General features: G+C 37.8%; 1 protein-coding gene across 1 annotated transcript; it reads left to right on the top strand.

Moving 5' to 3' along the window:
- The first annotated feature begins 3,277 nt into the window (after window positions 1-3,277).
- dnajc21 (DnaJ heat shock protein family (Hsp40) member C21) lies at window positions 3,278-17,349 on the top strand. The gene is made up of 12 exons (XM_088628947.1): window positions 3,278-3,754; window positions 5,449-5,542; window positions 5,890-6,013; window positions 8,271-8,393; window positions 9,830-10,134; window positions 11,816-11,973; window positions 12,749-12,839; window positions 12,994-13,155; window positions 14,398-14,446; window positions 15,596-15,792; window positions 15,917-16,001; window positions 16,351-17,349. Exons 1-12 carry the CDS (start codon window positions 3,658-3,660, stop codon window positions 16,516-16,518), a joined length of 1,653 nt encoding a protein of 550 aa, XP_088485073.1. The 5' UTR covers window positions 3,278-3,657; the 3' UTR covers window positions 16,519-17,349.

Here is a 17,349-nt window from a genome sequence, read left to right as displayed (position 1 = left end):
TTTTTTTTCTCTTGCCACCCTCCCATACAGGCCAGATTTGTGGAGTGCTTGTGATATTGTTGTCACATGCACACTATAACCAGTCTTTGCCATCGGCCTCTTGGTAGCCTCTCTGTCAGTCTCCTTGCTCGGTCATTCAGTTTGGAGGGACGGCCAGATCTGGGCAAGGTCTAGGTGGTGCCATACCTCTTCCACTTCTTAATGATGGTCTTGACTGTGCTCCATGGGATACTTAAAGCCTTTGAAATCTTTTTATACCCATCTCCTGACTTGTGCCTTTCCACAACTTTATCTCAAAGTTTTTTTGAAAGCACCTTTCTGCCCATAGTGGATTCTTTGCTTTGAAATGCACTTCCAAGCAGTGGAATCCTCTAGAAACAGCTGCTTCTATTCTGAACTAATCAAAATCACCACAAGTGATCACAGGTGGGGGCCAGTTTCTTGAGTGATCTTTAAAGTGATTGGTTATACATGAGCAAGTTTGCAAATTCAATTGTAAGGTATTTTACTGTTGTAATATTAATTTTCAGAATGTTTTAGACATTTATTTTCACTTGGCTAATGTGGGTTACTGTGTGTAAATAAAAATGGAACAAGCCTAATTTATTTTTTTTATTTTCAGTGTCATACAACAGAAGGTAAAAAGTTTGAAAGGGGGTGGTGACTTTCTATATCCACTGTATTTTATGTATACATGCCACAGTGTAAATCTTAAGATTGTAAAAGGGCAAACTGTTAATGCAATTTTACCTAGTCATACACAACATGTCATTTCAACACCAGTAAGTTAGAAATTATAGTAAGAAAAGGTCTGATTCTGCCTCGCTTACTCTGTATTATTATTTTTGGTTATTTTAGGTTACAATTAATTGTCTACTGCCAGAGGCCCTGCCGATGCCTCATTCTGAGAGCTAAAAGATTTTGGAGTTTTTGCAGCTCAACTCTTTAAATATGGGTGCTTTTTAGTAAAAGGGCAAATTGTGCAGATTGTAATCCTTATTGAGGTTTGCACTAAATATATTATGTATTTACATATTACTTTTTATTAGATTTGTCTTTTGCTATAAATTGCTGTATATTTACTTCAGTTGAAGTGTTGATAGTTTACAGAGGAGTATTTTTTTAAAGATTGTGGTTATCTGAAGTTTTTAAAATCTAATCCATGACATTGTGGATTGCTTCATAGCATCATTAAAAAAGAAATGGTGAGGGTTAACATGCCCTGAAAGCAATTTCATGTTATGCAAAAGAACTTAGAACAATTTAGTCATAACTTTTTAAAAGTATTTTGTGTATCATACATTTTTATGGAAATAGACATTCAGTTACATAGCAGTGGCAAAATAGGGGAGGAAATAGATTTGTGGTGTCATAGCAGCAGTTTCCCAGCTGAGGAAATCCCTATTCAAGGAATAACTCTTTATAAAGACTCACAATTAAAACATAACTAATAATAAAGAATAGTCTGACTAGCTAAAATACTGAAAGAACAGAACATTAATTCAACTGGGATGTATCAGTGATTTTACAAACTGCAAAAGGAAGGATAACACAGTTAATAATAATTGCTTACACTTATAATATAAGTTATATAGCGCTTTTTCTGGACACTCCACTCAAAGTGCTTTACGGGTAATAGCGACTCCTCTCCACCACCACCAAATATGCAGCATCACCAGGGATAGCCAAATTTGTTTTCACGATATATGAATGAGATGAGCGGTTCTACACTGCAGAATTATTACCCAGCCCTGATACAGAAGGAATGTCCAGTTCTTACTTTCAATGTGATTGGCAATGTGTAGTTTCCTTTTTATACTATGTGTGACAGGTCTAGGTCTCGCTGCCTCTGGTGGCATTTGATCCTGGTTACTTACTGTACCCAAAAAACCAGGTCCTCCGTCAAGGAAGTTTTAAACTGTTTAGATTTCAGTGGGCATGGACATTATTTTTGGAACTCAGTGAACTGAGCCTTGTTATACCTGTTATGTCAGTTATGAACAGTACTGTTGAGATAACATGGGGGCTACTGTGCCAGTCTGCAGGTGTTTTCCACGGCTGTGAACTTGGGTATCATACGGAGCTTTGATTCACATGCATTTACAGCATGAAACGTCCTTTCCTTTCATTTTGGGATCCTGAATATACATTTACTGGTGTGTGGTTTCTCTGGAAATGGATAATCACTTTGTTTACGTTTTCAGTGGTGTGTGTCGTGCCTTTCCTGCTGATTTCTGTCAATGTCCCATTGGAGAGCTACAATATATGCTACCTATCAGTCATTCAATTCTCCTGTTCACAGGTACTGTATCTGCAGGTGAAGCTTTCTCTAAGGTTACCATTAAAAATGGGATTGTTCCAATTTCGAGTTTACTAATTTCAGTCCTTTATCAAGTAAATATAAATTGTCCTATAATTCTAGTGGCTCAGTCTAAATTCTGAAGTGTTAAAGTTTAAGGACAGCTGTAGTGGACTGCATATTATCAGTCCACACTAAAATAAAAGTAGATATACAGTATGTGCTATTTGAACTATCCAGATTGTAGAATGCAAATTTACTGTTGCCAAGAGCCATAGAGAAATGTAATGTATTAAAAAAAACTTGTGGAAAATGTCTTACTCTTGGAGATTGCTTAAACAAGTCTTTAGGGGTTTAAACAACAATAATGATGTCCAATAATGTATAAGGAAGTCTGTTCTGCTTCTCTGGGTATGTGTGGTATTTAACATGTAGTCACAAACGTTTTTAATAAAGAATGTGCATTTTAAGAACAGTTCTGAATTAACTAAATATTAGAAGACATATCACTTCTTTGTTCTTATTTCTTTGTTATATCACTACATACTTTCACATAAGCAACTAAATCAGTTATAATGAATAACAAAACCCTCGGGCCTTAGAGGACTGTAGTTGCTCGTACCTGGCCCATTTTTTAGTAATAAAAATTCAAATTATGCCCATGTAACCAGTTTTTCAACCACTGAATTGAAATAGAAGGAAATAATTCTGGTAATTTGTGTTTTCTATTTGTCTTAGTTACTTCTTTAGAATTGAATTATAAAATACAGAGGTTGACTTTTAGTCACCTGTATCAGTGATTAAAGGAAAAGCTATTTTTTGTACAATTTTTTTATCTTTAGATGTGCAAACGGAGTAATTGAGATTGTTCGATTTGTATCCAGTAATGTTAAGTATAAAGCAACGGTTTAAAAAAAGTGTACGGTACCTATATTTCTTGTTTACGGTAATATTGATGCGCACAAAAATGACGTCACTAAAAGCGCAAGCCGGCAATGTAGAAGCCACATTGCTGAAGTGTGCAAGCGTGAGAATAGTGATCAAATGATCATTATAAAGAACCAAAGGGAAACAGATCCTTGAGATAATTACTGGGAGGATGGCTAAATGGTTAAGTTAGTTTTGGTGAACACAAGCAAAACTTAGTCGACGTCGACTAATAAAGCGACGTCGAAGGAAAACAAATTTGGAGTGAAGTTCACGAACTGCCCTTCCGAGTACCCGAAGGGAGAAAATGAAATCTAATCGACAAATCTTCGGTTAATATATGGATCATAGCTCATACAATTTTTGAGTCTTTACAAAATCGGAAAATAATTAAAGCATCGTCGACTCTATTCCCACTAACCTTTTCAAAGATGAAGTGCCATTATGAAGTTTTGGGTGTCCGAGGAGATGCTACGGACGATGATTTGAAAAAGGCCTATCGCAAACTAGCTTTGAAATGGCATCCAGGTACTTCATTTCAACATACGTGAACTGGACTGTGACATTTAGCGTTCCTTTTAAAAGACGTAACTTCTGTTGTTCAAACATGATTATGGACGAGTCTTTAGCGTAACTAATGCTGCATACTCGTACTCGGGTTCGGTTTGTTCGGCTGTTGGTGTTAATGTGAGACCCTGTGTGACTGATGTATCATAAGTAACATTTTAACGAATTATTTTTTTCCAGAAATACAATTCCCTGTCGAATTGCTTTGGAAAACATACTTGCCAGTACAGCCAGTTAGGCCTACATGACTGCTTTGTTAAGTAAACAGGAACATTCAGCACTTAAAATGAGGAGACTTGCTCATTTGTTTACGGTTTCATCCTTTCCATAAAGAAAGTTACATATTTTTATTTTTTAAAATATGTTTTGAATGAAAGGAATTCCCTTTTCGGTGACCATTCAATAAGGATAAACCCTGAATAGTTGAACTATAAACTGTTTGATCTTTGGTCTCAGCGCTTCATTTGCACTACTACAACATGAGAGTAGGGCTGTAAGACTGACAAGCGTCCTCTAGTATTGTTGTTGTTTGTCCAGATGCTCCGATTTGTTCAGCTTTATGAGTGTCTGGCAGCCAAGCTCTTGATCTGAGCAAGTGTGATTGTTGAAAGCCCAATTTTGACTTTGTCAGTGGCACATCAGCTCCACCTGGCGGTTTCTGGGGTCAACTGTTTAAGAAGATGTGGGTTTGAACATTAGTTCTGCTGCAGTCTGTGTTCATTTACATTTCTTGGGACAAGGATCACAGTTCAGTTTTATTTTTAGGTCAGCATACAGTTTTACTGTTAAATTCAGGAAGCAGTGTAGAGTACTGGTTAAGGATCTAAACTTGCAGACAGAAAGTTGTAGGTGCCATTTTGGACACTGCTGTTGTACTCTTGAGAAAGATTCTTTGCTCTAATCACCCCAGTAAATCGCCCAGCTGTACAAATATAACTTGCTTTGGGTACATGCATCAGCTGAATAATTTAATTTTCATTTGATTCACTTTAATGGTAGAGCAATTGTGTCATGTTAGTTGATGGGACATCTGTGACCCTGTTTGATCAACTGAGTTTGCTGTTGGGCTCCGGTTTAAAGTCTGGAGTTTACACACAACCAGGCTCTTTGGTTAAGATTACTTAAAAATCGTGATTTGTCATTGAATGACTTATTATCACCTGCAGTTCTTAGTGCAGCTTTAACACCCAAATATCACGATAGTAAATTGAAAGTAGGAATTTATGTAGTATTATTCCAAGTGGTCTATTTGTAAGAGAGTTTGTAATAAATACATTTAAAGCACTGTTGTCTGTGTTGGTCAGATGGTTTGTTAGCTAAGGTACTGGTGGCATTGCATTTCACAGTTGGCCACCAAATCACTTCATCAGTAATTTAAGGCTGTTCTCTATTTATCAGTGCAGGTTTATACAGCGTTGTCTAGGGCAGGGGTTCACCAACCTGTTTCTGGAGAACCGCACACCAAAATGTTCCAAACAAGCATCTTGTTGGCTCAACTAAGGCTTCAGTTAGGTAATACAGATTGGCTGGAAAGAGGACCAGCAGATGTATGGACCTACAGAACCAGGATCAGGAAACCCTGGTCTACAGAGGCACTTGGGCCTCTGATTAAAGTGAACATTGTTGGGCATCCATGCCTCTCTGTGTCCTGGCAGATAAGAACTTGGAGAATGCGGAAGAAGCAGCTGAACAGTTCAAACTGATCCAGGCCGCTTATGATGTATTAAGTGACCCACAGGAAAGAGCCTGGTGAGTGTCCCTTCATCACGAACATCATTCCATCTTTTCCCTTTATACACACCAGTTGCTTTCTTCAGCTCAGTAAGCTGGGCTTATTGTTTATGGCAGAGAGGAGATGGGGACTGGGCATCTCTGCGGGGGAATAAGTGCATGTGGTCTTCATCTCTCCTAGAATGATGAATTATTTTGGAAATGAATAATTGAATTTATTTTGACTATAAACATTGCCCAAAGGTGATGGATTGGAACAGCCGAAGAAATTACCTGCATTTTGTCTATAGTGGTCAGAATTAAAGTTCGACAAATGCCTAAAGAATAGTATGTAAACTGCTCCTGTCACGCCACTCCTCCTGTAGGTATGATAACCACCGGGAGGCGCTGCTGAAGGGGGGAGTGAGTGGAGAGTTCGAGGACGACAGCATCGATCTGCTTCAGTATTTCACCGTTACCTGCTATTCCGGCTATGGTGATGACGAGAAGGTAGGTTGAGCCTCAAACCCGGTCTGTATTTTATTTGATACCTGCTTTATAGCACACATGGGAAGGTGGTAGGTCGTAAGTATGCCGTCGTTGTTACATAATGAAATTTAGAGGAGTGATGGAATAAAGAAAATTAAATAAAAAAACTTTCCCCATCCTGCTAATCACAAATTACAAGGCAGTACTAGTTGGCAGCTGTTTTTTTGTCTGAAGCCTCTTCTAAATACTTTAAGGCAAGTTTCCATGTAGTAACAGCTTCTCAACTTGCGAGTTGGCTAGTTTACTGTAATTATTTGCACGGAAGACACCCTTAATCAGGGGAACATCCATCAGTTGTGAAAATACCATGTAAGCAAGTGTAAACCGACCACAAAAGTACAGCTCAAACCCTATAAAAGTCTATTTTTTGCCATGTGTGTGCAAGCTGTCAAGTAGGCATTATTGCAGGGGCAAAAGACACCTGACGGATAGAAAATATTTGCAAATGAGAATGAAGAAACTGTTAAAAAAACAAAATGTACACATGCAAATAAAGACAATCTGTACAAAGCGGTGTACACACTGTTCTTAAGTAGTGTAAACAGAGTAATGGAAAGCCAAAAAGCCAACTTGTAAGCTTGGGTAAGTGCAATAGTTAATGGAGAGCCACTGAAAGTCAAGGTCCTGGGAAAGGATACAAAGAAAGTACAATCCTAGTACAGGTGACAAATCGGAGACACAGCGTTCCTCAATTTACCCATTTTTCCGTGTATTGAGTCTCCCTTTAGGTCACACTCTCAGAACCGTGTACAATTGATTCGTCTGTCGTCTAATCTTGCAGTATATCCATAGCCAGCTGACTTCTCTCTGATGAGAAACCACCAAGACACTCTTAAGTGAGGTCTGTCCAGCTTCAGTTGGGGGCAGACTTGACAGAGGCTACTTTCAATTGTGGTGATAGGGAGACACCAATAGGTGAGCACCCCCTTCTGAAATATAATGAAAGGGTTGCTAACCACTTGAGCTACAAATTTAGACAACATAAGAGTCACCCCACCAACAACTTCTAGTTCTGGTGCAAATTGAGTCAGGAAGTCACAGTCACAGTCAATTTTGACCAGGAAAAATGAAATATTTAACGTTAAAGTTCTAAGTGAAGATGGAGTATGACTGAATGCACTAATCCCTGTTGTTACATCATGAAAAGGTCAGAGAATATGTAGTCACATAAGTTATCACTTGATAAGTATTGTAGATTTACCTGCTGATATTAAGTGTTTTGAAACTGGTCTCCAATATTATGTGTTGTTTTAAACTGACTGACATTCCTTCTGGGATGTGAAGAAACAGTTTTAGTGTCCTATTAAACTGTCCTTCACATATAGAGGCTAACATCACATAAAGGTGTTTATTGCAATTATAAAACCATAGAAACTAAAAGCTGTTGTGTCATGGTGGAATAAAGAGTTCAACAGGTTTATGACGCAGTTGTTCTCGGAATCCCATTGATGTTTTCTACTTTAGTCAGAACAGGATTTTTACTATGATCTTTGAATCCATCATTATTCTGTTTGAATACAAGGACCTTTTGTACCTAGAACTTTCTGCTTGCTTCATAGTTTCTTCATCTAGGTCATTTTACATACAGTTTATAATTAATTAGTTATTTCTGCGTAAAAAATGCAGAGTGCCAGTTGATGTTTTAGTTATGGTTTCCGGTGAAAACAAAATGTGACTTAAGAATTAAGATGTGAACAAAGACGTACTTTTGCAAGAGAAGCATCTTTCTTCCATCATGTCTAGGTGGCAGCAAGGCTCCTCAATTACACATGACTTTGTAAAGGGTCTGGAAAGCTGACAGATGAAAATAGTTATTTCTACCCTTTAGAACTGAAATCTCACAGTTGTCATGCTGGTTATAATCAAAGCTTAGTACCTTCTGTAATTTGAGTGAAAGGTCTCTTTTGAAAAAGTAAAAAAACTGCAACTCTGCATGTTAAGTGTTACAGATTTTATGTCACATGTTCAAACTTGTATTTAAAAATGTCACTCAAAGAGGGTGATTACATTTTTGTACTAGGTAGTAATCTTAACGGTTTGCTTGATGTTTTGAAAACTCAAGAGAATATCTCTGCTGCTTCTTTGGGTGATCACGGCTTACATTTGTGGATGCTTACAGTAGCAGTGTGTTCTCAATGAAGTGGTGTTGTACAGGTTTTATGGATCAATGCAGTTCTAGAAATTTCAAGGAATTTCTATCTCCTTGTTTTTTCTCCAGGGTTTTTATACTGTCTATAGGAAACTGTTTGAATCCATTGCGAAGGAAGAAATGGAATACAGCAAAGAGGAGGAAGAAGGCGAGTTCCCATCATTTGGAGACTCACAAAGTGACTATGATACGGTACGAAACCACCCTTCTTCTTTATCAAACATGTTTTTGAAATAATAAGTCTAGGATGGATAGAAGACTCATGTTGCATTATTGCTTATGGCTTTCAGGTAACTTTGACAGATGGAAACTCTTACACCCTTATTGCAATGAAAATAATTAAATTACCATATATCATAATGCATACGTTTACAAACAAAAGACCATTCAGAGTCTCTCACTCCAAGTTGCTTTTAGCTGATGTGCCTCTTTAAAGCGTCAACAATGTATGTTTGGAGGGAGAAAACAAAAAATGATCTAAATAAAGTCAGAATGCATTGGCTGTCATATAGCCATTCCCCATGGTTCTTAGGCTGCTGGTGGCTTAAAGAGGGTAAGTGCCTCAGAAAACCTTCTGCAGTACTTGAGACTTTTCCTAAATTAAGTAAATGATTAATATATTTAGGTCTTGTGCCCAGAGGAACTAAAATAGGCTGGCTTAGTTCTGCTGCAAAGCTCAGTGCAATTAGGCCTGTGAAGCTTGTTGAAGCAGCCTATGAGGGCAAGACTAAAACACACAGCACAACCCCTTCCAGCAGCTGGGCACGTAAATTATTTATAAATTCAAGTTTTTAAGATTGCCTTCGAAAAAGTCTTTAATATGCATTTATTGCTACAGAAAAAAAGGTTAAAGGGCAACATGATTCTCATCACAGTACTTTCTGCAGTATAGCAAACAAGAAGTGAAACAAATTTAGATGGGGTTGTTATATTTCTTTCATGGGGATTGTGGTAAAGAAGGAAAAATGCTAGATGTGTGTTTATGAAAAATTTGCAAATGGGAGCTTGCAAATATCTGAATATTTGAGCTTAAAAAAGTATCTGAATCTAGACCTGGTGCATGTTTCATCTAAGGAGTTCACTTGTATTTATGCACTGAAGTCTTTTCATGGCTGTACAGTAGATAAGATAAGATCACTTTATTAGCCCTATGCAATTTCTTGCATTACGAATTCATCTTTTCACGTACCCCAGCTTGCTCTCCATGAGACAGACACACAGGAAGAGAGAGAAGCTTGGGGTCAGAGCGCAGGGTCAGCCATTGTACAGCGCCCCTGGAGCAGTTGGGGTTAAGGGCCTTGCTCAGGGGCCCAACGGAGTAGAATTCTTCTGCCAGCTGTGGGATTTGAACCAGCAACCTTCCAGCCATAGGCACAGATCCTTAGCCACAGAGCCACTACTCCGCCCTGTAGGTGATCCAGGATTAGTACTCTGATACTAATACTCAGTACTCTGATATACAGCTTATTGATTTAAAACTGTTGTGCAGTAAAAACAAAACCCTTACGTTGCCAGTATTATCTCTGAGCCTTGAATGTAGGAAGCCAGGATTTGCTTCAACTGAAAGAGGTTCAGGACAGCTGTTTGCAAATGTTGTCAAAGCCTCTAAAAACGTCTTTATGTTGCAGGTTGTGCACCAGTTTTACGGCTACTGGCAGAGCTTCTGCACCTGGAAGAACTTTGCCTGGAAGGAGGAGTACGACACGCGTCAGGCCTCCAACCGCTGGGAGAAGCGGGCGATGGAGAAGGAGAACAAGAAGCTACGGGACAAGGCGCGGAAGGAGCGCAGCGAGCTCGTCAGGCAGCTGGTGGCTTTCCTGCGCAAGCGAGACCGACGGGTGCAGGCTCACAAGAAAATGGTGGAGGAGCAGAACGCTGAGAAAGCCAAGAAGGTGGAGGAGCTCCGGCGCAGACAGAAACTCAGCCAAGCAAAGTGAGTGGTGCTCCTTTCATGTTGACGGAGGCGGCGCTAACATCTGTGGAAGGGCAGCAGAGCCTTGGCTTTTCTTTTAGAACTTATCACTAGCATTGTTCATCACTACTGAAGCACCACAGGGACCAGCCTTTCATAACCATGGGAGTTAAAGTACTATTGAGCAATCGATGCCTTTAGCCCATGAACCCTGTTTTCCATTTTATCAGTTGAATGAAAACATTTTGAGAATTTTGTTACAAAGGATTGCACAGTGTTTCACAGTAGGGCTGGGCGATATGGCCAAAAACATTATCACTATAAAAATTTTCATATCAGTCGATATCGATAATTATCACGATAGATGCCAAGTTTACAGGCAGATTTTGTTCTCCTGAGTGAAAGTTGAAGAAACCAGACAGTTAATTGGTAAATTAAACAACTCTTTATTTTAAGAACACAACAAACACTTGCCAAACTGCAGAAACATAAAACAAATATGCATGAGTAAAATTTACAAAATAAATATCTTAATAGAAAAATTAAATACTGCAGTGTGATAAAACACACATAGAAGATGGCTCAGACAGACTGCAAAGTTTAAAGTGCTCTGTTTTATGTCTGATCGTAATAAGCCAAAAAATCTCCAAATTACCGAAGTTGAATGACCTTTTCTGTCGATGATGTCATCGTCCTTCGAGCTGGTCGTTGGCAGCACTACATTTGCTTCAGTGTCGCTCATTTCTCCACTCTAACTACAATCCTGTCAGCCACACCGTGTGGGTAAACACCACCACGTTAGCAACACGCACGCACACTCGCGCAGTATTTTGTGCGCATGCACATATCATGCCCAAAGCATAAACATATATATTGAAAATGTATCGAACTTTTGTTAAAATTATATAGAGGAAAAATATACCGCGATAATTATCGTTATCGAATTATCACCCAGCACTATTTCACAGTGACGCCGGCCCATTAGCTGTATAAGATCGTGTGTGAGCAGGTATTTGCATGCAGTGCTCATAAGACTTTGGTGTCATCCTGTTGTTTAATGATCAATCACCTGTTCATCATGTTCAAGTTCAATATTTAATTGCCATAACAACTAATTGCAGGGAATTTGGTTTTGTCGATTACAATTAAAGACATACAATGCAACATAAGCCGATAACCTAAAGCCAATAATAGCATCCACTCAATACATTCGCAAACCATTTCTAAAGCACACAAGTAATAAAATAAATAACAGTGAGGCCTGATGGAGGAACAATGAGCTGTACAGAAATATCAAATCTCACTGTCATCTAGGCTTTTTGTTTTGAGGGGCTGTACTTACAGAGATTTCTATGTCTGAAGGTCTTTCTGTAAATTACGTTCTGCTTTTGACCTCAGACAAGAGTGAAATTGTTCCAGTAAAAAGGCAAATTAGCTTATTTAGGAAATTCAGAGGCTAGATAACATGAAAAACTGAATCCTCTTTTGGTCCTTTCTAATGGACAAGGAGTAACTCTTCTCCTAATTTCTGGGTGTGTTCATGGACAATGTAAAGGTTACAAGTTTTTTTTCTATTTTAGTACAATTCTAGATATTCTAGAGCATCTAGATTCTACAATTGGCAATATCAAATTCCCAATTACAAAACAATGGATTTTGGTCAGTTCTAAACAGCCGAATTAAATGTCTTGTGTGTTCCCAGGCTGGCTGAGAACTACAAGGAGCAGAGCTGGGCAGCCATGTCGGAGCTGGAGAAGGAGCTGCAGCAGATGGAAGCTCAGTATGAGAAGGAGTTTGGCGATGGCTCTGAGAGCGAAGAGGAGGAGGCAGAGGTGCCAGAGCGAGGAGAGGAACCCGGGGGTCAGTACACACACAAGACCAGCACCTAGCCCAGCACTTAACAAGCAGGCAGTTGAAACACTGAGCTTGGGTTAGGTTAGGGTAGCAGGTACAAGAGTAAAATGACACGCAGTTGGTCGGTATTCACTAGTAGTTGCTGTTTGATTTCTGAGAAATGTTAATGTGCCTTCCAAGTTTAAACAACTGAAGCAAGTACTCGTAGTATTAGTAAAAAAAAAAGTAGGAACTATGATATAAGTATCTTACTTATGCAAGAATTAAGTCTTAATTTGTACTGGTCAACATGGATTAAAAGTTCTTTATCGAAAGACCACTAACTACTTTTGTGTGGGTTGAGTTATCTTAATAAACTCAATGGACCTAATACGTTTAGAGTCTGAGCTTGGAAAAGTGAACAATGTATTCTCTCCTCTGTACTATTAGTTGCTATTTCTAAATTATTCGGCGCCAATAATCTGTTCCCTTTGCACCTTTTTGTGTTGTGCTACCAGAGTGCACAATACCAGAGCAAGCCTTTCATTATATTTTAGTTATCTTTAACACTGAATTAGTTTTCTTGCATCATGTCTAAGCTGGGCAATGTATTGCAGATTTGCTGGTCATCTTGGATAATTCAGTAAATATAATTATTCTAACTGTAATTGCAACTTGCCAAAATACCACCAAAGGTCCCCCTGCAATGCTGAGCTCGTCTTTCATTTCGGACTAGGCTACAAGAGCTGAAAGAGTTAATGTGATGTGAAGATATCTTTCTATGTGCATTACTGAATTCCAGATACACTCACAGATGGAGCGGATGAGCTGGCTGACTATTTTGATAGCCTTTACTGTCCAGCCTGTAACAAGTCCTTCAAAACTGACAAAGCGTAAGTAAGCTATTAGTTGTAATGTTGGATAGCAATCGGCATTGCCAGTATTCATTTTCCCTGAAAATAAGTAAATGAAATGTTTCCCTCTTGCCTTGTAATCTCCACTTAAAATAGGGTTGCTATTAAGATTAAATGATTTTTTCATTCACAGCATGAAAAACCACGAGAAATCAAAGAAGCACAGAGAGATGGTCATATTACTACGGCAACAACTGGAAGAGGAGGATCTTGTACTTAATCAGGATTCTGAAGACAGTGGGGAGAATGCCAAGGAGGAAAACGAGGAAGACCTGGATGATAATCCAAAACAAAAGTTGATAAAAATTATAATCCTATTTCTATTTTTAATTTAAAATCTCCAATTATTTTTTGGTAGCTGCCCGATTTTTAAAGTTTGTTTTTACATCTCAGCTAATGGTAACGAACCTGCAACTGCACATGGGAGAGAATGGGGAAGTTTAGAAGTTTATAACTCTAACTTGCCCACTTTCAAACCAGTCCTTAAACATGCTACTGAATTCACAGCCCAGTGTAGGAGGTTCAGTACCGATTAGAGGAGAAGCACGTCCCTTCTAGAGCACAGCAAGCTCCCTAGAAGCCACAGGAATCGCTGTGTCACAGAACCCAAGACAGCCCTTTCCGATTTTGCTCTCTGTGGCATTCAATCAATTACGTGAACTGCTAAAGGAATCCCAGTCATAGTCAGATAGTGACATCATCCGGATTCCAGGACTGAACCTGCAGTTCCTGGAACATGGAGCTTAACTTGCATTGGGTCACCTGGGAGCCCCCATAATCTTATTTCTAAAATAAATTTCTGACATTTTGGCATTTATCCTCCTCCTTCCCAAAATTCATATTGTTACATTTGTGCGTTAAAGTAAATCCTTTACTCAAGAGTATATGGCTCAAATTAAAAATGACTGATTTCTAGGGAAACAGCAGGGTATATTTAGAAAAACAGTTTGGAAAAACAAATCCACTTTTAATCTGTTACATTAGCAGTGTATTCTTGAAAAACATATTTTAAATTCTCAGGAGGGATTGGTTCATTTAAAAAATGCAAAAAAGTCCACTCTCTTTATTTGTTGTGATACACTTTGTAATAATGCTTTTTCCACAAATCTATCTTTGAAAAACTGTGCTTATAAGATTTAAAGGGATAGTATATAGAATCACTTTCATAAACTTTGTTTTGATTACAAAAAAGTGTTTTCCACTTTGATATGCAGTTTTCACATTAACACCTGATGGTAACAAATTTCTTGGACTTCCATAGTAAAAGTGGAAAAAAATAGCTTTTTAAGTGGAAATGTTTGTTAAAGTTTAATAAAATCCAGAAGTATAGAAAAACCATCTCTGTTAACAGGTGCTTACTCAAATTAATGCTGTGATCTGTCATATATACTCAGTATTGATAACTTTACCATTTAATGTTGTTTCCTGTTTGGGAGTAATTAATCACCCGAGCTACTTTATCATCAGCGTGTAAACAGTATAATGATATTGTTACAAAAGCTGACCTGCTCAATTAAACTGTTTTTTTATTTTGCAGACCTTCTAAAAAACAGAAGAAGAAAAAAAGGCAACAAAAACTTAGTCCAGTAAGTTGTTTTGTCTAGTGTGTTTACACCTTGTATATAAACATACTTTCAGCACTTCTTTTGACAATAGCATACATGATTATTACATAATTTATTTGAACTAGATTAAATGATACCTTTGGCTGACAATATTTTAATTATTTTTAATTATTTTGTGAAGCAATCTTAATTTTTCCAAATGCAGAAGAAAAAATGGAACACGATTTCAAACTCTATCCCACTCTTTCTCTGACTTTCTCACCAAAGGATCTCTAAAATAAGAGCAAATGTCCTATATATCAAACTTAAGGGAATTTATTACACAATTTACTTTATAGATGTGTATTTTATTAACAGTACTGCCCTTTGATATTTTGAATTTAATGTTCTGTTAAATGGTTAAACTCAAGAAAACATAATGACAGACTATGCTCTTAAAAGATTACTTGAAAGGGACTGGTGAATATGTATACATTTTTTGGCTTAGCAGTTTGTTTTCCCAAGCTGCAATGCTAAGGGATTAAACATTTTGTTTACAAATAGCATACTCAATTCAGAGTTTCACAATCCTGAACTTCACTGACAAAGATCATCCGGACCCAGTCATCTTCAGATGAGTAAAAATACAAGGACTCAGGGGAAATAAGAGGAAAGAATGTTAGGTGCATTCTGTACAGAAAACGGGGGGTTTTAAACAGGGAAATATTTTTTTTTAGAAAGCATGTTGCTTAGCAAGAAGTAATCCATAATATGAAGTAAAGCATGGTGTATGTTCCCATAAGCAAATGAAACAAAACATCCACATAAGAATGTAAGAAAATTAGATTTAAAACTAGAAAATACAACCCACATGGCAAACTGGAGTTCCATCTATCTATCCATCATAGAAAATGTTAGGATAAAATTAGTTTTACTTTTTATTCTTGCTTTTAAATGTTATCTTTAAAGACGCCTTATTTTTCTATTATTTCCCAAGAACGTAACATCTGCTGAAATGTAAAAGAAAAGTATATACTGTACCTGGAAATAAATAATCAGTGAAAGCTCTGAGTACTTTTCCAGAGTATAATTTATAATTTAATGTCATTTTTATTTTTAATGAACTCATGATTAGTGCTTCTTTGAATTGAGAACACCTGTGTAAACTTGTTTTCTGGCCTGCCTGGGTAGAACCCTCCAGAAGTCTCGATTGAGGAGGGAAGTGTTCCAGATCTTGGATCCAGCCAGGCAGCCCATGAGGAAGCCCCGCAGTTGGAGACTGAGGACATGGAGAGCACACTCCCCTCTGAGCCACAGGCCGTCCATCAGGCTGAAACAGCAGCCGGAGACTGCAAACAGGAAGATCCAGCACCATCTGCTCCCAAAAGGTGACCTTCCTCCTCCCAGCATGATCCTGCATCTCTTGTCTTGGTGTACAGTAGACTATATTTTTCCAGAGTAGGTCTTTACAATATTGAAGAATGTCTCTGCTTGTTGGTTGTTTGTTTTAAGCTCTGGAAAGGCCAAAGCGAAGAAGGTGGGCAAGGAGACGAAAAAAGGCAACAAACCTCTGGGAGGAACAGATCAGTCACTGGAGGTTTGCTTTTCAACCTTTGTTTCGAAAGTCATCGCGTACTATTAAAATAGTCAGAGGCTCTTTAATATTACAAGGGAATTACAGATTGCAATGATAATAGTTAGTATTAGCTTTCCTTGTATACCATACATTTTAAGAAGATTCCAAGTTAGTTTGTCAGTTGTTTTTATTTTTGTTAAATTTAAAGTTAAATCATTTTGTTCTTCTTCAAAAGCAATTTTTTGTGGGAGATTACTGCTCTGGAAATCATGTCTGGTTCATTACTATAGAGTCTGACTGTGTAAATTTTCCAACAAGACTCCAAAAGTGGTACATATTTCATCACCATCCCCTCGTGTGTTTTTTGCAGAAAGAAATAAACCTGCGCTGTGTCACCTGCCAGTTTGAGTTCTCCAGCAGGAATAAGCTCTTTGACCACCTAAAGACGACAGGCCACGCCACAGCCCTCTACTCTCTCTCTGCACCCTGTGGGTCCGGATCAGGAAAGAGCAAGAAGGAGAAACGGAAAAACAGATAGCCTGGTGGACTTCACAGTGTAGGAGAAACTGAACTTTGCTTAAAGAACAATTTAAAATTAAGTTATATTCAAGTGGAAAATACTGTACTTCAGAAAATACAGTACAAGAGACTTCTTAAATGGTGACTGAAAACTTTCCTGATGAAATATTTCTCAGCCTGTTTGAAGGGAGTGTAGAGGTAAAGGGCTTTTGTTTTTGTAAGCCATCTTTGCTCATGTTGGTAAGCAAAGACTTTTTTATTCTGAATTTGCAGGCTTGAATTATTAATCCTAAAAAGAGTCCGCTATTCTGCTGTATTGCCCTTAAAGTCAAAATAATGTAAAACAACAGAACCAATTACAAAATGCTTTCTACTGTGGGTTCCTGTCACTTGCATGGTTATCTACAGAGACCTTTTGAGTTTTGAAATAATATTGTTTAACACAAGATTTTTTAGTCTATAAATAGAATCTTAATTTGTTTCCAGTGTTTTTCCTTGATTCAGACTCCTTTTGTAAGTAAACAAATCAAGTATTCTATGAGACAGGGCAAGAACCAGATAATGAAAAACAGAAGAACACAGTTTAAAAGGCCTAAAATGTGAGGATTGTATTTTGTAATGCTGAAAAAATGCATTTTTACAGCATTACAAATGTTGTAATAGCATTTTGTGTTTATTTTACAAATACCTCCCTTTATAATGCAATTACTAGCAATTGCGTCTTCAGTAGATCACAATATAGCAATATGTATATATTATCTGCTGAATATAAGAGGTTTAACATTATTAACCGTAATGTAAAACATCTTACCTGTGATTAATGTATGTTGATCTGTTTTGTTGAAAAGAA

The sequence above is a fragment of the Lepisosteus platostomus genome, chromosome 4 (assembly GCF_059453375.1).
Source record: "Lepisosteus platostomus isolate fLepPlt1 chromosome 4, fLepPlt1.hap1, whole genome shotgun sequence".
Taxonomy (NCBI): Eukaryota; Metazoa; Chordata; class Actinopteri; order Semionotiformes; family Lepisosteidae; genus Lepisosteus; species Lepisosteus platostomus.
The sequence above is the reverse complement of the archived record's forward strand: the minus strand, read 5'-3'. Positions and strand labels throughout refer to the sequence as shown.